We start from the raw sequence: 20,482 nt of genomic DNA on the forward strand, positions 1-20,482 counted from the left end.
CTCAATCTCTTAATTCAAAGACTCAATCATGGACATTTACTGAAAGTTGTGGCTGATTTGCGCGATGTATTGTTGCCTCTACCTTCAGCCCCTTGTGCTGTAGTCCGTACCCAATAATGTTTGTACCGTGTTTTGTGCTGCTAACATGTTGTTGTTGTGTTACTACCATGCCATGTTGTCGTTTTTAGGTCTCTCTTTACGTAGTGTTGTATATCTTGTCGTGATGTGTGTTCTGTCCTATTTTAATATGTATATATATTTTGGCCTTTTGGTAGGACGTCATTGTAAATAAGAATAATTTGTTCTTAATTAACTGACCTGCCTAGTTAACTTAAATATAATTAAATATAACATATGTTTTTTTTAAACTCAAAGTCCCATAATGCAAGGCTGAATTATTTTGTGCGCAGTTTTCTGGCCCGGGTAAAAGGTGGCAGTGTGAGGGACGTTGGATGACTTTGTGCCTGTGTTTAGCAGGCTAGTTAGGTCGTTTATTTGACAGGTACTACATTTTCAGAGCCATGGAGGCCCTTATCCCTGTCATAAATAAATTACAAGATGTGTTTAATACAGTTGGCGCAGACATTATCCAGCTACCGCAGATTGCTGTTGTTGGAACGCAGGTAAGAATCGCTGGCCAGCTAACTAGCATCCCGTCACCTCGTTTCATTCCCTTAAGGTTAGCTACTGTTGTCTTTATCACGCAGTTCCACTTCGAGATATTTCATAGTACATGGACATGTACCTGTACTGTGTTTTCGAGGAAAGGTTAGCTAACGTTACTATTGTTACCTTAGCTGTAGCAACTTAGTTATGCAGCTAGATAGTTAGCTTGGCTAGTGGCTATGAATCATGACCTGCTAACTAGTTGGTTATAGCGAATTTGACAGGCAGTGGAACCCGGCTAACGTTAGCCCTGTGTAATGTTAAAACAGCTGTGCTCAGCAGAAGGTGCCATTGAAATGTAATGGCATCACATGTCTCTCTACATGTACGTACTGCACATTTACTGAGTTGTTTACACTGGTATCCCCCTCCTAGCCTTTGAAGACTTCAGTGGTTTTGATGAATGAAAACATCAATGAATTCTTCCAAGACATCCCTCCCCTTTCTTATTGCTTGAATTATCATTCATATATTTCAGTTGGCAACCAACTGGTGCATTACCACCACCAACTGGACTGGAGTCTGGACCTCAGTTCAGCTTCCATTCACCCATGTGGTATATGCTCCCAAAAAACAATGAGGAGATGGCACGTGGGTATATGCAGCTAAAAACCAATGAGGCGATTTGCAGCGCATCATGCCCACAAATAAAACCAAGTTCTATTTTACCAACTGGCTAAACAGACGCACGAGCAATGTGGGTGCAATGATTGAATGTACCATGCTGACCACACCGCCTGCGCAAGCGTTGCAAAATAAATGTACACATATTATTCAATCATTGCACCAACACTGCTCGCGCCTATCAACAGGCATCTGCGTAGCCAGAGGCAAAAATAGGACTTGGTTCTATTTGTGATGCTTGATGTGCTGCAAGTCCCGCCTCTCCCATCACATTGGTTTTTAGGAGCATATACCCACGTGGGTGATTCACCTTTCAATGTTTAATGCTTTTACCACCTGTCCCCAAATTAATATAGTTCCTTTCAGAGTTCGTTTTGATATTTCAACCTGCGTGTCCTGATTGCATGTGGGTGGACAAAATCAACATGCGCAGGAGGATGAGCGGTCTGGTCAGCATGTAAGGGACTTCAGCTAAGTGTACCCCGTGTCCAGTGTGCCTGCCAACAGAGTAAAGATTGCCTCAAAATTGTACCTTCCTGAGGACAAAGGAATGAGGCTCCAAGGAGCACATCGCAAGCTGCTCCAAGTAGTTGGACAGTTTTGACTTCCCAACAGCAGCGGCTCATTTTGAGCAGGCCAAGGTCTGCCCCAAACGCAAGTAAATTAGAGGCAAATTACAGCCTCCTTCATTTGAGTTTTGGAAACAAGTGCTTTCATGGAATGCATGGCGCGGGCCTCGTTTCACAGGAGCGTTGTAAAATAAGCTTTCTCTCAATGAACCAGCCTTCACAAATGTAGTTTATTTACAGATGTAATTTTATTGTCCAACATCAGTTTTATAATTTCTTAATTTTGTGGCTACCTAGTGTCCTCTTTCCACTGCTGAATTGCAGCGGGAGTGGGGCCGCCATGTTTAGTTATTACACCTAATTAAAATGCTCATGCCTATGCTACATTTTAAATTAGAGAGTTCTAGATTGTATTTGAAAACAGATGTTATTTATTAATAAAACATTTCATACAAATTTCCTATAGGACAGGTTGTTCGCGAATTATATTATACTAATATATTTTGAAGTTGTATTACTGTGTAGGGGTCTTGTTCTTCTAGGCTAAATGTATTTTCTTAAATTATATATTCATTTATGATTTATACCGGGGATTTAGACGCAATGTTTTTTTTTCTCCAAACCTGTCATGTTGGTATCTACATGTGATTTTTGAGCACCTTGGGTAGATGCCCTAATGTGTTACACACCGAATGCAAATTGATGTCAGGTCATTTTAAATGTTGCCCATCACGTTGTCTGGTGCCAAATTCTCTTAACAGAAACCCTGACTAGGGGGCACTCTTCCATCTGGTCTAAGGATAGAGATCCCAATGCCCCAAGGCAGTGAAGGGGACGTTGCACTGCGTAGGGTGCCGTCTTTCGGATGTGATGTTAAACGGGTGTCCTGACTCTGATCATTTCAAAATCCCATGGCACATATCGTAAGAGTAGGGATGTTAACCCCGGTGTCATAGCCACCTAATCATCTCCCTTATTCCTAATTGGCATGCATATCACTCCACCTCTCCATCTAATAGCTTGTGTGGTGAGCATTCTGGCACAAAGGTGGTCGCCCTGCATCACCCAGGTGGGTGCCACACATTGGTGGTGGATGAGACGAGGTTCCCCCTACTGTGTAAAGTGCTTTGAGTTCCTCAGTTGGTAGAAAAGCTCTATAAATCCAATGAATTATTATTATCATCATATAGGCTACACCTGTACTCTTCTCTCCACACACAGCTCTTGTTGGCCTAGGCGTTACCTGATAGGTTTACAGTAGCATGGCATCCTCGCTGACACCTTCACTGGTCTGTCACCTTCTTGGTCACTGTCTCAGCCCTTTGGCAACCATCTGAACTGAAGGTGCCATGGCGACAGGAAGGCAACCCCTTGGAGGTGCCAAGTGTGTGTCTGCTCTTGTCTCGGTATTCATTAGTGCTGTTCAAAAGGACATATTCACACAGAGGGGATCTTTTGAAAAATCCTTGACCCTGTCAGTTCTATAATTGCCACACATGAATCGAGCCCAAGCTAAATTAGGTCAACTGTATCCAGGCGCAGCTGAGGTGAGATCGGGTAGGTTCAAATGTTGTGGAACGATTTGACTTGTGATGAGTCATGGACTTGTGATGAGTCATTTGAACTTTAGTTTTGTAAGCGATGTTGTTGACTACTAGCTCACTTCTACTTTCACTCTGTAGGTGAGCATGCTATGTGTTTCTGTCTCCAGAGCAGTGGGAAGAGTTCGGTGCTAGAGGCTCTGGTGGGCAGAGACCTTCTGCCCCGTGGTACTGGTGTTGTCACCCGTCGACCCCTCATCCTCCAGCTGGTCCACGTGGACCCAGAGGACCGCAGGAAGACCAGCGAGGAGAATGGTACTGTGAACACAACACTATCACTGCTTTAGGGTTGCAAAATTCTGCGAATTTCCCCAAAGTTCCCAGGTTTTCAGAAACCCTGGTTGGAGGAGCCCTCCTCTGCTTAGGCTATTCCCTTCTAATTCTGCAAGGGAATCCTCCAACCAAAGTTTTTGAAAAAGATGCCTCTGTACCTCTGCTGAGTGAAAACTTGAACATTAGTAAAATTCTTTGCAACTTCCAGCTCGCGTTTACTGTGAACACTGAGGCTGTACCCACTTTAAGTTAGTTTTAACAGTGTCCAAGTAGGCTACTGTAGGTATTTGATCATAATGTAGGCAATGGAGAAAATTCATCCCATAACATTTTAACATAGAAATAGCTGTTCTATCAATCAGCCTACAGTAGCAACCTATGTGTGGTGTTCAATGTAGGCCTAGACTCCATTAAACTTTTGAAAAACGCATGCAGGGCTTAACATTACCTGTTTATCCATGTGACTGAAAATGTTGTGGTGTTTGACGCAAGAAACCACTTAACAAAATAAAATGTATTATTATTCCCATCCCATTATTACAGAGAATCAGACACATTTTTCTACCCTCTGCCTATTGGCTACGTAGCTTATTCAAGTATGTCTCAAAATACAACACTGCCCATTTAAGACAACAAAAAAAAGCTCTTTACCAGACTCGCTTTTCAAAGAAGTCCAGAAATGTACGTTTTGTGCTCTTGTATCGTTGACTACAAATTATCACTGGGCTAATAATTCATTAAATTGCAAAGGATATGAACAAAATAGCTACATGCAGCTCTTGCTTTGATCTCAAAACAAACACATCTGCTCATGACTGCTCATGCTGTAAACACAGTCCTGTTCAAAGTAAATGGCACAGATCCATATATGGCAATGGTCTATTTACATATAGGCCGACTGCAGCTCTGACTGGTTATGCCGCACCGCTCTGTGTAGAGTACGGGCTGAGTCGTGCGTGTCGATGCAATAGAATCCTACTCCGATGTGTTCTGTTTACAACAAAATCTCTTGCATAGTTGGTTTTGCGTACTAAGTCGTGTATAGTTCATTTTGTTTCAGTATGTTGCATTGAAAGTGGCTAATATTGCGTTGATTCGCCACAGCAAAGGGAAACGTTAACAGGGAAAACTCTAGAAGTTGAATGAAGTTCAACCTTGTGTTTCTCTCTCTGGGCTGACATTTCTTCTGTATGGCAGTCCCAGGGAGCTGTGCTGCACGGTGTAGGTCACATGTTGTAGACCCCTCTTCCCCGTCCTGTCTCCCTCATGTCTACAGCCATTAGATGACTGTTGAAATCCCTCTAGGTCAGACGTTGTCCTTCTGTGACTGTCTGCTGTTTTTTTGTCACTGTGTGTTGATAACTGGGCATATATTCAAGTCTGCAGCACTCCGTCTGAGTAGTAGCTACTCTCCAGCTAGTATCCATAATAGCTAGCTAATATACTGCAGTAAATATGGCAAGTATAGACAAATAAATAGTCTTTCCCTTAGATTCTACTCATGTTATATCTAGAGGCTCCTGAATATTATTACTGAGCCATTAAGTCAAAACAGCGTGCAATGTCATGTTACTCAATCGTCAATGTCATCCCAAGACATTTGAACACAAAACCAAGCCTGTGCCCTGCTGTTGGGAGTAGTCACACACCGGATGGATCAGGCCAAAAAGTACTGCATTGCTGCAGATGGCCATGGTGCAGCAGCTAGGCTAACGGCTAACCATTTTCACCTGTCATCTGATCTCTCCTGAACCACAGACCCCAATGCCTGGAAAAACGGGCGCTATTACAAAGGTCTCCTTTTCATTGTTTCTCCTTGCCTTTTGTCTCTGTGTTCGATCATCAGCTTCTTACTCGAGGCCTATCCCTTTCATATTGCCCCCCTTCCATCCTGCCTATTGTTTTTGTAGCCTTGATTAAGCTGCCAAACTTTGGCTTAACTTGATTCAGCGAATCAAGCCCAACAAGGTCAGTCTCGTGTTTCAGACAAAACATTTGATTGTCTGTAATAAGGACATCCTGTATAAAATAAAAACTATTCCGGAATGCATGATCGGTGTCAACATGATTTCTGACAAAGTTAAGTATGACCTTTTTTAAGGGCAAATCAAAGAAAATCAGCTGTCCTCAAACAGCTGATTTTGTTTTCTTAGTTTGGTAGGTAATTATTTGTTTAAATAATCCAACTAATACATTGATTTATTAGTTGAAAGAATAACTGTTGTTGTTTATCAAAGGTGCTAGGTAGTAGCGTATGCCTGTGCTCCCCATAACACACCAACCATGCTTTGGCTTGTCTCACAGGCATATTTTTTATTGACAAACAACATTTCTCACTGTATTGTTTGTTCAAATCTCTGGCCCTATACCTCTGGGTTATTGGCCTGCAGGACGTATTCCCATCCCAGCTGAACAACTCAACCCGACCGTATCAGCCGGTCCCAATTCACTCCCCTTCCCCTGGCCCTAACCTTTCTTTACAGATCTGTAAGACGTACTTGATCTGGTGGATGCTCCACCACTGCACTTTTTAATGTCTATCCAGACCCTTCAGATATGCAAACATGGGTTAGAGCCAAGGTAAAGGGGGAGGGAGTGAATTGGGACCTGCTCTATAATCACAACACTGGTCATTAAAGTACTACTCCAAATGACATCTGCCAGACAGGCTGGGGAATGGGAATGACACTGTCTTGTTTATGTTCCCATAGGCGTCGATGGAGAGGAATGGGGCAAGTTTCTACACACCAAAAGCAAGGTATGTCTCGGTAACCATTCCTCAGAGCTAGTTTCTGTGTTGGTTCAAAGCCTGCAGGATGCTGACAAAGCGAAGCACCTCTAACTATCTGTTCACCTCAGTGGAGTTCCCTGCCCTTTCACTGCTACAAATAGACATGCAGCTTAAATACTTGATTGACCTGATATAGGCATGCATACATGCAAAGCAATGTATTGATTTACTGACAGAAGATCACTGGAAAACCTATATGGGTTTTGTAGCTTTGTCTGGAAACTTTGTTTGACAGGAAATCTTATTTTAATCACCTCAGGCACACACCCCTTCACAGTCGCAATGCAAAGAAGACACAGGAGGATGTACAGTAGTACTGTCTTCTAGAGGGAATGGCCCAGAGCATAAAGTAGAGATGAGGGAATAGGGTGTAATATACAGTCAAGATGAGGGAGTAGGGCAGAACATGCGGTCGAGATGAGGGAGTAGGGCAGAACATGCGGTCGAGATGAGGGAGTAGGGCAGAACATGCGGTCGAGATGAGGGAGTAGGGCAGAACATGCGGTCGAGATGAGGGAGTAGGGCAGAACATGCGGTCGAGATGAGGGAGTAGGGCAGAACATGCGGCCGAGATGAGGGAGTAGGGCAGAACATGCGGCCGAGATGAGGGAGTAGGGCAGAACATGCGGCCGAGATGAGGGAGTAGGGCAGAACATGCGGTCGAGATGTATGCAGACAGTAATTTGCTCTGGTGCTTTAGGTCCTCCATGCGTGAACAGAGAAACCCTTGTGATGTGCTATTCTGTAAATGGCGTTGATGCGGTGGGTGATGGAGGATGTTTTCTTCTTTCTTTATGATTATATTTGTTTGTATTTAGATTTCTGTAGTGGTCTTTTGTTTTTGGGTCCAGATCATAGTAAATCACATTTACATTTGTCATATGCAGCTATATAAAACCATAATTTAATCATTTGTTATACTGCGCAGTACCCATAAACATGTATTTGTTGTTTTTAGATCTACACAGACTTCGATGAAATCAGGCTCGAGATCGAAGCTGAAACAGAAAGAGTTTCTGGCAATAACAAGGTATGCCAACAATAAAAAATGATTTGATGCAAAGGTAGTCCTAAGCAATGTCAAACAGACGTTATCATTGCCAACTGCTGAACTGACATTTCTTTGTTTTCTTCCAGGGAATCACTGATGAACCCATTCACCTGAAGATCTTCTCCCCTCACGTAGTCAACCTCACACTAGTGGATCTGCCAGGTATCACAAAGGTACACGCAAAGCAAGGTGTTTTTATTTAAAATATAAAAGCTAATTGAGTTGCTCAAGTGTGATCGAGTTGGTTTGAGCCCACCACAATACTTATTTAGCTGTCTGCGCTAACGCCTAGGCATTAGCTCTGAGAGCTAACGCAAGTCTTACGATCCCAGGCACTGAGATCACCTATCTTTCATGCACTGAACCACCTCTCTTTCCAAGTTTATTGAGGGAGATAGAACTCCAAGTATGGTTTGAACTATGATATGGGCAGGAATTAATTGTGTGTGTGCATGTTCTACCCAGGTCCCAGTGGGAGACCAGCCCAAAGACATCGAGCTGCAGATCAAAGACTTGATCGTGAAACACATCTCTAACCCCAACTCTATCATCCTGGCTGTGACTGCGGCCAACACAGACATGGCCACCTCAGAGGCCCTCAAAGTTGCCCGCGAGGTCGACCCCGACGGTAAACACCTCAATCTCTTTCTCTTCTTCACTCAGGTCTCTTTCTCTTTTTTTTGTTTGTCTCTCGCTCTGCTGGTCTCTGCATCTCTCTCCACCGCTCTTGCTCTCTCTGTTAACCTTAATGGTCTGTCACCTACTGTTTCCTCTAATCCTTATGTCAGACACGCCATGGCGTACATCGCCTCACAAAACTCTTGATTACCTGGATGTAGGCCCAGGAGTTTTTCCTGATTATCTCACTTGACCAGGAAAACTATAGCCTCTAGTAATAGGCTAAACTCCTTTCCCTATTTGGAGGTAACTGTGGAAAGGTTTAGTTATCATGGCTGTGGATCTGGTCCCATATTCATAAAGCATCTCCGAGTAAGGTAGACGACCTAGGATCTGCCTTTCAGATCATAAGAGTTTATGGACAGGGGGGGACCTCATCCTAGATTAACACCCCTACTCTGATATGCTTCTTTTGACTATGGGTTCTGGGGTTTGTGTCACTGTGTAGGCAGGAGGACGTTAGCGGTGGTGACCAAACTGGACCTGATGGACGCTGGGACCGATGCCATGGACGTTCTGATGGGCCGGGTCATCCCTGTTAAGCTTGGCCTCATTGGCGTGGTCAACAGGTCTGCACCATAACACAATCATCTTCCGTCTCTAGCATGTTGCATATAGCAAGGGTTCAGCCCTATGGAAAATCCAGTATGTAAGGGTGTTAGAAGCCAACAGTCACTTAGGATCAAAATGGGAAAGGGGCCAGCATTCTTTAAGTTCTGTTAGGATTCTCTTTTACTGTACTATGTACATTTACTTTTGAGTCATTTAGCAGGCTCTCTTATCCAGAGCGACTTAGTTAGTGCATTCATCTTAAGATGGCTATGTGGGACAACCACATAATTACCTCAGTCATAGTAGGTACATTTGTCCTCAAAGTTCTGGATAAGTTGCAGGGGTCTGATGGCACTAGCGGAGAGCCGAGCCAACAGCATGTTGCAGTAGTCCAGATGGGAGATGACAAGTTCCTGGATTAGGACCTGCGCCACTTCCTGTGTGAGGTAGGGTAGTAGTCTACGGATGTTGTAGAGGATAAACATGCAGGAGAGAGTCACTGCTTTTATGTTTGCAGAGAACCACATGGTGTTGTCCATGCTCATGGCAAAGTTATTTGCACTCTCCGTGATGGAAAAGAATTGGAACGGGCAGGTCTTCCACGGGAGGAAAAGTAGCTCGCATCTCAAGCTCAACAAGATGGTGTCGCCACCTGAGTGTCAGAAGTTTGGAAGGAGCAGTTGAGTGTCATCTGCATAGCAGTGATAGGAGAGACCATGTGAGGATATGACGGAGTAGAGTGTCTATATGGAGAACCGAGCCTTGGGGGAGACCAGTAGTGAGAGCAATGTGGTGTAGACAAAGATCCTATCCACATCATCTGGTAGGAGCGGCTTGCCAGGTAGGATGCAATCCAAGAGTGTGCAGTGCCTGAGACGCCCAGCCCCGAGAGGGTGGAGAGGAGGATCAGATGGTTCACTCTGTCAAAGGCAGTGAATAGATTTTAGGAGGAGGAGAACAAAGGAGAGAGAGTCGGCTTTGGCAGTGCAGAGTGTCTCCATGACACGGAGAAGAACAGTCTCGGTTGAGTGACCCGTCTTGAAGCCTGAGTGGTTAGTGTCAAGAAGATCGTTATGCGAGGGAGTTGGAGAGATGGCATGCTTAAGTTTTTTTGGAAAGAAAAGATGGGATACCGGTCTGTATTTATTTATTTTTTAAATTACGTCGGGTCGAGTGTTGGTTTCTTGAGGAGGAGTTGCCAGTGAAAACTGGTGGTCAGGGATGAGGAATGGGAAAGATGGTCTGGAGAAGGGAGGTGGGGATGGTGTCGAGCGGGCAGCTTGTCATCACTAGTCACTGTATGTCATGTGGAGAGGGAGGGGATAAAGAGGTCAAGGCATAGGGCAGTTCTGTGTGAGTGGGACCAGTGGACCCAATAGGCTGACTGAATGAAGTGCTGATAGTAAAGGTAGTAAAATAACTCAAACAGTCCTATCCTTTACGACTTTCTTCAGGAGTCAGTTGGACATCAACAATAAGAAGACAGTGGCCGACGCCATCCGTGATGAATATGCCTTCCTACAGAAGAAGTATCCCTCCCTCGCCAACAGAAACGGAACCAAATACCTGGCTAGAACATTGAACAGGTATGAGCAATGTTCCCTCCCCAAAAAAATGGGCACTTAGCAAATTTCAGGTCTGCTTTAGCGCAAACTGGAATTTTGTAAATATTCTGTGTGACTTCCAGCACGCATTTACTGTCAGCTCTGAGTCTGTACCTGCATTAAGTTTGTTTTAAGTGGCCAAGTAGGCTATTGTAGCTATTTGATCATAATGTAGGTCTGTCAGAGTGGCCTACCATCACAAACAATGGAGAAAATCCATCCCATAACATTTTAACATAGAAATAGCTATTCTGTCAATCAGCCTACAGTAGCAACCAATGTGTGGTGTTCAATGTCGGCCTACATTCCTTTAAACTTTTGAAAAACAGGGCTTGACATTAACCTGTTTATCCACTTGTCCTTCAGACAAGGAGGTGACTGAAATTGTTGTTGTGTTTGATGCAAGAAACCACTTTACAAAATAAAGTGCATTATTATTCCCATACCGTTTATTACAGAGACTCTGACAAATTATGCTACTTAGTTTATTCAAGCCTGTCTCAAAATACAATGCTCCTTTAAGACAAAAAAAGTATTTTACCTGACTCGCTTTTCAAAGATGTCCAGAAATGTACGTTTTGTGCTCTTGTAGGAAGCAATCACGCCCCTATTGCTGACTACAAATGATCTATAACTAGGCTAATAACTCACTAACTAGCAAAGGATATGAACAAAATGTGCACACGTGGCTACATGCAGCTCTCGCTTTGATCTCAAAACAAGCACATCTGATCACGACCGCTCATCCTGTAAACACAATTCAGTTCAAAGTAAATGGCACAGATCCATATATGGCAATGGTCTATTTGCATATAGACCTATGCAGCTTGGTTATGCCGCACCGGTCTGTGCAGAGTACGGGCTAAGTCGTGCTGCAACAGTATCCTACTTCGAAGTGTTCTGCCTACTGTAAAATATTTTGCATAGTTGGTTTTGTTTCGTTATGTTGCATTGAAAGTGGCTAATTTTGCATTGATTTGATCACAATTGCCACAGTACAGGGAAACGTTGATAGTGTTAACTAACAGGGAAAACTCTGAACTTAACTTTCTAATCTCGTGCTTTTCTCCGTGGGCTGATTTCTTTCCTCTGCGCTGCAGTCTTGGGGCTACTGCACGCACGCGCGCAGTTTAGAAGGAACATTGGGAATGAGAAAGAAATGATATATTAGGCATACAAGGCCTCAACAGAAGAGTACTTTTGAGGTTTGAAAACATCTGGCCAACTATGATTTTAGAGTGTAATGTCACTCTAGAAACTAACAACTTTCATGTTGTCTGTTGCCTTTTCTACTTTCTCATTCGTCTCCTTGTTGCCAGATTGTTGATGCACCACATCAGAGACTGTCTCCCGGAGCTAAAGACTCGTATCAACGTGCTGGCGGCCCAGTACCAGTCCCTGCTGAGCAGCTATGGTGAACCTGTAGAGGACCAGAGCTCCACACTGCTCCAGCTCATCACAAAGTTTGCTGCAGAGTACTGCCACACCATCGAGGGCACCGCCAAGTACATAGAGACAACCGAGTTGTGAGTAACTTCTTCTTTCCAATGCAGCTGTTTTTCTCTATCAAATCATTTCTGGGTAACAATTAAGTACCTTTCAGTTATTGTTTTCAATTAAAATGGTCAAAAATACATTTTAAAAATTGCTTCTTAACAGAGGGCAATTTCTCAGGCAAGACTTTTGCTAGGACTCTGGGAGTGGTCTGAGTGGGGAGGGGAAAATTGGCTGATATTGGCAGAGAGGTATGGAATTCTGTCTTATTGGTCTATTAACTCATTTACCACCTGGTGATGTCACCATGGAAGACCTGAACTCCATCCCACTGAACAAGCTGACATTTCAGATGGTCTTGTCAAACAGCTCTTACACTAACAAGCATTATCATTTCCAAAATGTCACAGTATTATTCCAGCCTCATACCAAATATATAGGAACATCACATCTTTGACTGTACTGGGCCTTATATATATATATACACACACACACACACACACACACACACACACACACACACACACACACACACACACACACACAGTGGGGAGAACAAGTATTTGATACACTGATGATTTTGCAGGTTTTCCCTACTTACAAAGCATGTAGAGGTCTGTAATTTTTATCATAGGTACACTTCAACTGTGAGAGACGGAATCTAAAACAAAATTCCAGAAAATCACCTGTATTAACTGCACCTGTTTGAACTCGTTACCTGTATAAAAGACACCTGTCCACACACTTTTTAGAGCTTTTTGGTCTAAACTCCACTCGCCGTGTTTGGAGGAAGAAGGATGAGTACAACCCCAAGAACACCATCCCAACTGTGAAGCATGAAGGTGGAAACGTCATTCTTTGGGGATGCTTTTCTGCAAAGGGGACAGTACGACTGCACCGTATTGAGGGGAGGATGGATGGGGCCATGTATCGCGAGATCTTGGCCAACAACCTCCTTCCCTCAGTAAGAGCATTGAAGATGGGTCGTGGCTGGGTCTTCCAGCATGACAACGACCTGAAACACACAGCCAGGGCAACTGAGTGGCTCCGTAAGAAGCATCTCAAGGTCCCGGAGTGGCCTAGCCAGTCTCCAGACCTGAACCCAATAGAAAATCTTTGGAGGGAGCTGAAAGTCCGTATTGCCCAGCGACAGCCCCGAAACCTGAAGGATCTGGAGAAGGTCTGTATGGAGGAGTGGGCCAAAATCCCTGCTGCAGTGTGTGCAAACCTGGTCAAGCACTACAGGAAACGTATGATCTCTGTAATTGCAAACAAAGGTTTCTGTACCAAATATTAAGTTCTGCTTTTCTGATGTATCAAATACTTATGTCATGCAATAAAATGCAAATTAATTACTAAAAATCATACAATGTGATTTTCTGGATTTTTGTTTTAGATTCCGTCTCTCACAGTTGAAGTGTACCTATGATAAAAATACAGACCTCTACATGCTTTGTAAGTAGGAAACACTGCCGATTTTGCAGGTTATCAAATACTTGTTCTCCCCACTGTGTGTTATTTTTTCCACATTTATTTGAAGAGATAGATGGGAAGGATGGAGAACCTTTTTCAAACATCCTTGTATCTCTAGATACCAGAAGGGGGCATACAAGTATAGCATCACAAGTCAACCAATTTGACGCTTTTGCAGTGTAGTGGGTAGATTACATGGGCTAAATTAACTAGGCTAATACGTTGATCACAAATTTTAAACATTTTGTTGCTTGTATATGTAACAGTGGACCATTCTCTTTCAGGTGTGGCGGAGCGCGAATCTGTTATATTTTCCATGAGACTTTTGGTCGGACGCTGGAGTCTGTGGACCCACTAGGAGGTCTGACCACCATAGACGTGCTAACAGCTATTAGGAATGCTACGGTGAGTGTGCAATGCTATATACTGTATTGTGCGCTACTAAACTGAACAAAAATATAAACGCAACATGTAAAGTGTTGGTAAATTCTAATCGCCTGGGCCTGGCTCCCCAGTGGTTGGGCCTATGCCCAGTCATGTGAAATCCATAGATTAGAGCCTAACACATTTATTTCCTTTTCATGAACTGTAACTCGGTAAAATCATTAATTGTTACATGTTTTATATTTTTGTTCAGTATGTTTATCTATACAGACTCATATTTACAGTCGTATGAACAAGTTTGGACACCCCTGACAATTTCCATGATTTCCATTTATAAATAATTGGGTGATTGGATCAGTAATTTCATTTTGATCTATCAAATAACTGATGGACACAGTAATATTTCAGTAGTGAAATTAGGTTTATTGGATTAACAGAAAATGTGCAATATGCATCAAAACAAAATTAGACGGGTGCATAAATTTGGGCACCCCAATAGAAAAATCACATCAATATTTAGTAGAGCCTCCTTTTGCTAAAATAACAGCATCTAGATGCTTCCCATAGCCTCTAATGAGTGTCTGGATTCTGGATGAAGGTATTTTGGACCATTCTTCCTTACAAAACATCTCCAGTTGAGTTAGGTTTGATGGTTGCCGAGCATGGACAGCCCGCTTCAAATCATCCCACAGATTCTCAATGATATTCAGGTCTGGGGACTGGGATGGCCATTCCAGAACATTGCACTTGTTCCTAAATAAATGCCTGGGTAGATTTTGAGCAGTGTTTTGAGTCGTTGTCTTGTTGAAATATCCAGCCCCGGTGTAACTTCTTCAAAATTTTCCCAAGAATCTGTTGATATTGAGTGGAATCCATGCCACCCTGAACTTTAACAAGATTCCCAGTACCGCCACTGGCCACACAGCCCCACAGCATGATGGAACCCCCACCAAATTTTACTGTGGGTAGCAAGTGTTTTTCTTGGAACGCTGTGTTCTTTTGCCGCCATGCATAACGTCCTTTGTTTTTCATCAGTCCACAGCACCTTATTCCAAAATGAAGTTGGCTTGTCCAAATGTGCGTTTGCATACCTCAAGCGACTCTGTTTGTGGCGTGTGTGCAGAAAAGGCTTCTTCCGCATCACTCTTCCATACAGCTTCTCCTTGTGCAAAGAGCGCTGTATTGTTGAACGATGCACAGTGACACCATCTGCAGCAAGATGATGTTGTAGGTCTTTGGAGGTGGCCTGTGGGCTGTTTTTGACCGTTCTCACCATCCTTCGCCTCTCCGATATTTTACTTGGCCTGCCACTTCTGGCCTTAACAAGAACTGTGCCTGTGGTCTTCCATTTTCTCACTATGTTCCTCACAGTGGACACTGACAGCTTAAATCTCAGCGATAGCTTTTTGTAGCTTTCCTCTAAACCATAATGTTGAACAATCTTTGTTTTCAGGTCATTTGAGAGTTGTTTTGAGGCCCCCATGTTGCCACTCTTCAGAGGAGAGTCAAAGAGAACAACAACTTGCAATTGGCCACCTTAAATACCTTTTTCTCATGATTGGATGCACTTGTCTATGAAGTTCAAGGCTTAATGAGCTCACCAAACCAATTGTGTGTTCCAATTAATCAGTGCTAAGTAGTTACAGGTATTCAAATCAACAGAATGACATGGGTGCCCACATTTTTGCATAGCCTATTTTTCACATCTCATTTAATTTCATACAACTTAATATTGCTACACTAAAAATCTTTGTCTGGACAATACCCCAGTACTCAGCTTTTATTAGAAAATGAATGGCATGCCACTGCGATCATTTTCTGTGACGACAGAGTACATGATTATGCAGCCTCAGAGGGGTGCCCAAACTTTTTCATACGACTGTAGCTGTATTGGACGGCAGGTAGTTTAGTGGTTAGAGCGTTGGGCCAGTAAACAATAGGTTGCAAGATCGAATCCCCGAACTGACACGGTAAAAATCTGTCATTCTGCCCCTGAACAAGGCCGTTAACCCACTGTTCCTAGGACGTCATTGTAAGTAAGAATTTGTTCTTAACTGACTTGCCTAGTTAAATAAATAAAAATGTTTGTTTGCAGAGCAGAATGATCAAATGTATTTATATAGCCCTTCTTACATCAGCTGATATCTCAAAGTGCTGTACAGAAACCCAGCCTAAAACTCCAAACAGCAAGCAATGCAGGTGTAGAAGCACGGTGGCTAGGAAAAACTCCCTAGAAAGGCCAAAACCTAAGAAGAAACCTAGAGAGGAACCAGGCTATGAGGGGTGGCCAGTCCTCTTCTGGCTGTGCCGAGTGGAGATTATAACAGAACATGGCCAAGATGTTCAAATGTTCATAAATGACCAGCATGGTCAAATAATAATCACAGTGGTTGTCAAGGGTGCAACAGGTCAGCACCTCAGGAGTACATGTCAGTTGGCTTTTCATAGCCGATCATTGACAGTAACTCTACCACTCCTGCTGTCTCTAGAGAGTTGAAAACAGCATGTCTGAGACAGGTAGCACGTCCGGTGAACAGGTCAGGGTTCCATAGCCGCAGGCAGAACAGTTGAAACTGGAGCAGCAGCACGGATTTATTGTGAGTTGAGATGAGTTGCGGGTTGTTAGCCAGCGCAGCTGTTGGGTAATGTAGTCTCATGTCTGTGTGTGTAGGGCCCGCGGCCTGCCCTGTTTGTGCCCGAGGTGTCGTTTGAGCTGCTTGTGAAGAGACAGGTAAAGAGACTAGAGGATCCCAGTCTGCGCTGTGTAGAGCTGGTCCACGAGGAGATGCAGAGGATCATCCAACACTGCTCCAACTACAGCACACAGGTAGACTAGACACACACACAGCAACTGCAGCACCCAGGTAGCCTGTTCATACACACATTCACATCAACAACACTTGCTATGACTTGACATCTGGCCACAGTCACTGATGAGTGTTCTCTCTCTCTCCAGGAGCTGTTGAGGTTTCCAAAGCTCCACGATGCCATAGTAGAAGTGGTCACGTCCCTCCTCAGGAAACGGTTACCGGTCACCAATGAGATGGTGAGACGTTTTTCCACTGCATTTCAAATGGATTCTTCTTGAATGTTCTCTGCTCCACTTGTAGTGCGTTTGCTTATCTTTAGTGTACTCATTCCAACTCCTCCTCAGGTTCACAACCTGGTGGCCATAGAGTTGGCATACATTAACACCAAGCACCCTGACTTTGCTGATGCCTGTGGCCTCATGAACAACAACATAGAGGTAAGAAACATTCACAGCTTTAGAAATAACTTCATTCTGTGTTTTCTAACTTTCTTATAAAACACAAGAAGTGTTGTAACTGCGTTGTTAATCAGTAGTAATGGTTGTCTCCTAGGAACAGAGACGCAACAGAATGAGAGAGCTTCCGTCCTCGGTTCCCAGGGAAAAGGTAACAGAACACACAAGACTCTCCCTCTTTCATTGTGCTTTTGATTTGTTGAATTGCTACAAAGACTGTTTCTTTACTGCGCCAAGTGAAGATTTCTGCCTTTTTACAGAAGAGATATAAGCCATATGTTGTTTTGATTCCACACCAGACTGTCGCAGCTCATTCAGTAAAGGGTTTCTTCTGTTGCTGGCTTTTTAGGTCCTCTTTCCAACTCTGTCCACTCTTCCTCCTCTCTCTCTCTCTCTCTCTAGTCCTTTAAGGGCCCAGGTGGTCAGTCTCTCTCCCCCACTGAGCTTCCTCCCCCCGAGGGAGAGGGACCCAAGGTGTGTCACTGTGTGCCACTCACCCACCCAATGCCTGCATGGCCCCTGCCTGAATCCTACCTCAACCAAGATTTGGGCCCATTTCATTTCTGGAAGTTAACTGAAAATCCTGTTTTCATTAGTTCCTTAAAATATCAGTTGATTTCCTGAATTGACTGAATTGCAATGGACTTTCCACTGACCCACCCTCATCCTCCCCTCTGCAAACCTGTAGACGATCCTACTTTGTGTAGGGCGCAATTCTGAATTCCCCTCATCTGTTTCCCTTCAATGTCCCACAGATGTGTTTTAATAAATTGATGAGCCCCCACCCTAACTAACTCCACTCCCTGAGGATGACCTTTTGATTCTGTCATTACATTTCCCATCTTACACCTCTTTCCGGCATGTGTGCTTCTATACGGAGGAAGGGTCCTGGAGTGATCTTTTTGTACAATATGGCCCTGCCTCTGTCAGAGTGCCGTTTTTAATCCAAAAAGTCAGTATATGTATCTACAGACATGACCGTGTAGTCTGTAGATGTTACATCATACAAGCCTAAGGTGATGTAATAGCCCTGACACAAGCATGCTCCATCTTTGGGAATAAATTCTAACGAGCATATTGATTGTTGCGGTCTTGGAACAGTTCTCTCTTGTAAAAATAGATTTTTAATCTCAAGGAGACAACTGTATAAGTAAAGGATGAATCCTTACCATTGAATAAACCACTAGACAGGATCTCTAACCAGTCTGTCTATTTCCTTGTCTCTAGGCTGCAGGTGGGGGTCCCCAGGGGGATCAGGATGGAGGGACAGGGAACTGGAGGGGCATGCTGAAGAAGGGAGATGAGGGGATGGGTGGAGATAGATCCATGCTCCAGACCTCCAACCCTGCCAGCCCTCAGAGGGGCCATGCAGTCAACCTGCTGGATGTGGTGGGTAATCACTTCTAGTCAGATACTCAGTCCCGGTTCTATCACTATACCTTTTGATGTTTGCAGAACTGTGATCTTGGTTAACCCGAAACTAAAGTCTCACGTAATTAGTCAGCTTCTCGATTAAGTTCTGGGTCCAACACGTGATAGGAGATGGTAGACCAGAACGAGGCGCTCCACCCTCTCTGCAAGTTTTGGGCCGAATGTTTCCTCCCCGTCCGAAAATCAAAAGATGACAACCTTCGAAATCTTAACGTCTCTAAATAACCAGTGACGAAAAACACTGGAACTACTGCTGCTCGTTACCCCATGCCTTCTATTCCTTCCTGACAAATTCTAGAGTACCGGTTATGTTGATGTAGATCTGTCCACAAGAGATGAGCAGAACTGTGACGTGTAAGCCATTTAATATGGTGGATACTTCTCTGCTTATGCCTATCCAGCACCTTCAGATCTGCAAACATTGAAGGGTTATGGCCAAGGAGGGGTAGGAATGGAATGGGACTAGCTACTGCTCGAAGTCCAAACAAGTTCCATAGCAACACAATGTTAATGACCTCTGAGAAGTAGCACGTAAGTGATTGGTCTGTTTGACTCTGTGTATCCCCCAGCCTGTTCCCGTTTCCAGGAAGCTGTCTTCTCGAGAGCAGAGGGACTGTGAGGTCATCGAGAGACTCATCAAGTCCTACTTCCTCATCGTCAGGAAAAACATCCAGGACAGGTATGGTGCTGCTCTGCTTTACTTACTGTTAGACTCCCTCTCCTGTGGTTTCTGTACGATGTTACAATAGTTTCTGTGTTTCATTCTCCTTTCTACTTGGCGCCATCTCGATTGCTTAAAGATCTGTTGTTTCCTGCACTTGAGTCCCAATTTTTTTTTTCTCAATCTCACACTTTCTCTCATCCACCCTTTCAATACTTCTCTCTCCCTTTGCGCTCCTCCCTGCAGCGTGCCCAAGGCGGTGATGCACTTCTTAGTGAACCATGTGAAAGACAGCCTGCAGAGTGAGCTGGTGGGTCAGCTGTATAAGGCAGGTCTGTTAGATGACCTGCTCACTGAGTCTGAAGACATGGCCCAGAGACGCAATGAGGCTGCAGACATGCTCAAGGTAATGTGTGTGTGTGTGCGCGCACGCATACTATTTGTATCTAAACTCAACAAAAAAAGAAACGTCCCTTTTTCAGGATCCTGTCTTTCTAAGATAATTCGTAAAAATCCAAAAAACTTCACAGATCTTCATTGTAAAGGGTTTAATCACTGTTTCCCATGCTTGTTCAACGAACCATAAACAATTAATGAACATGCACCTGTGAAACGGTCATTAAGACACTAACAGCTTACAGAAGGTAGGCAATTAAGGTCACAGTTATGAAAACTTAGGGCACTAAAGAGGCCTTTCTACTGACTGACAAACACCAAAAGAAAGATGCCCAGGGTCCCTGCTCATCTGCGTGAACGTGACTTAGGCATGCTGCAAGGAGGCATGAGGACTGCAGATGTGGTCAGGGCAATGTCCATACTTTGAGACGCCTAAGACGGCGCTACAGGACTGACAGCTGATCGTCCTCGCAGTGGCAGACCACGTGTAACAACACCTGCACAGGATCGGTACATCCGAACATCACACCAGCAGGATGGCAACAACAACTGCCCGAGTTACACCAGGAACGCACAATCCCTCCATCAGTGCTCAGACTGTCCGCAATAGTCTGAGAGAGGCTGGACTGAGGGCTTGTAGGCCTGTTGTAAAGCAGGTCCTCACCAGACATCACCGACAACAACGTTGCCTATGGGCACAAACCCACTGTCGCTGGACCAGACAGGACAGGCAAAAAAGTGCTCTTCACTAACGAGTCTCGGTTTTGTCTCACCAGGGGTGATGGTCGGATTCGCGTTTATCGTTGAAGGAATGAATGAGCGTTACACTGAGGCCTGTACTCTGGAGCGGAATCGATTTGGGGGCGGAGGGTCCGTCATGGTCTGGGGCGGTGTGTCACAGCAGGCAATCAACGCTGTGCGTTACAGGGAAGACATCCTCCTCCCTCATGTGGTACCCTTCCTGCAGGC

The 20,482-nt window shown here is 44.1% G+C and overlaps 1 protein-coding gene across 4 annotated transcripts in view; it reads left to right on the forward strand.

Annotated features, from left to right (window-relative positions):
* Nucleotides 1-392: 392 nt before the first annotated feature.
* The window catches only part of LOC110524698 (dynamin-1-like protein), a 21,184-nt gene continuing 1,094 nt past the window's right edge, over nucleotides 393-20,482 (forward strand). The window contains exons 1-18 of one of the 4 annotated variants that reach the window (XM_021604580.3): nucleotides 393-623; nucleotides 3,571-3,715; nucleotides 6,445-6,491; nucleotides 7,483-7,554; nucleotides 7,662-7,748; nucleotides 8,041-8,203; nucleotides 8,702-8,822; nucleotides 10,260-10,391; nucleotides 11,729-11,935; nucleotides 13,661-13,781; nucleotides 16,432-16,587; nucleotides 16,717-16,806; nucleotides 16,915-17,007; nucleotides 17,123-17,176; nucleotides 17,428-17,499; nucleotides 18,253-18,414; nucleotides 19,026-19,135; nucleotides 19,364-19,523. In XM_021604580.3, the coding sequence (XP_021460255.1) occupies nucleotides 522-623; nucleotides 3,571-3,715; nucleotides 6,445-6,491; nucleotides 7,483-7,554; nucleotides 7,662-7,748; nucleotides 8,041-8,203; nucleotides 8,702-8,822; nucleotides 10,260-10,391; nucleotides 11,729-11,935; nucleotides 13,661-13,781; nucleotides 16,432-16,587; nucleotides 16,717-16,806; nucleotides 16,915-17,007; nucleotides 17,123-17,176; nucleotides 17,428-17,499; nucleotides 18,253-18,414; nucleotides 19,026-19,135; nucleotides 19,364-19,523 (2,094 nt within the window). In that variant the 5' untranslated portion in view covers nucleotides 393-521. Of the gene's footprint in view, nucleotides 624-3,570; nucleotides 3,716-6,444; nucleotides 6,492-7,482; nucleotides 7,555-7,661; nucleotides 7,749-8,040; nucleotides 8,204-8,701; nucleotides 9,252-10,259; nucleotides 10,392-11,728; nucleotides 11,936-13,660; nucleotides 13,782-16,431; nucleotides 16,588-16,716; nucleotides 16,807-16,914; nucleotides 17,008-17,122; nucleotides 17,177-17,427; nucleotides 17,500-18,252; nucleotides 18,415-19,025; nucleotides 19,136-19,363; nucleotides 19,524-20,482 lie in introns of all 4 variants that reach the window. The other 3 variants (XM_090233843.1, XM_021604605.3, XM_090233851.1) reach the window with 3 other exon arrangements.

This window comes from Oncorhynchus mykiss, chromosome 1, assembly GCF_057628025.1.
Source record: "Oncorhynchus mykiss isolate SJ-2025 chromosome 1, ASM5762802v1, whole genome shotgun sequence".
NCBI classification, from domain to species: domain Eukaryota; kingdom Metazoa; phylum Chordata; class Actinopteri; order Salmoniformes; family Salmonidae; genus Oncorhynchus; species Oncorhynchus mykiss.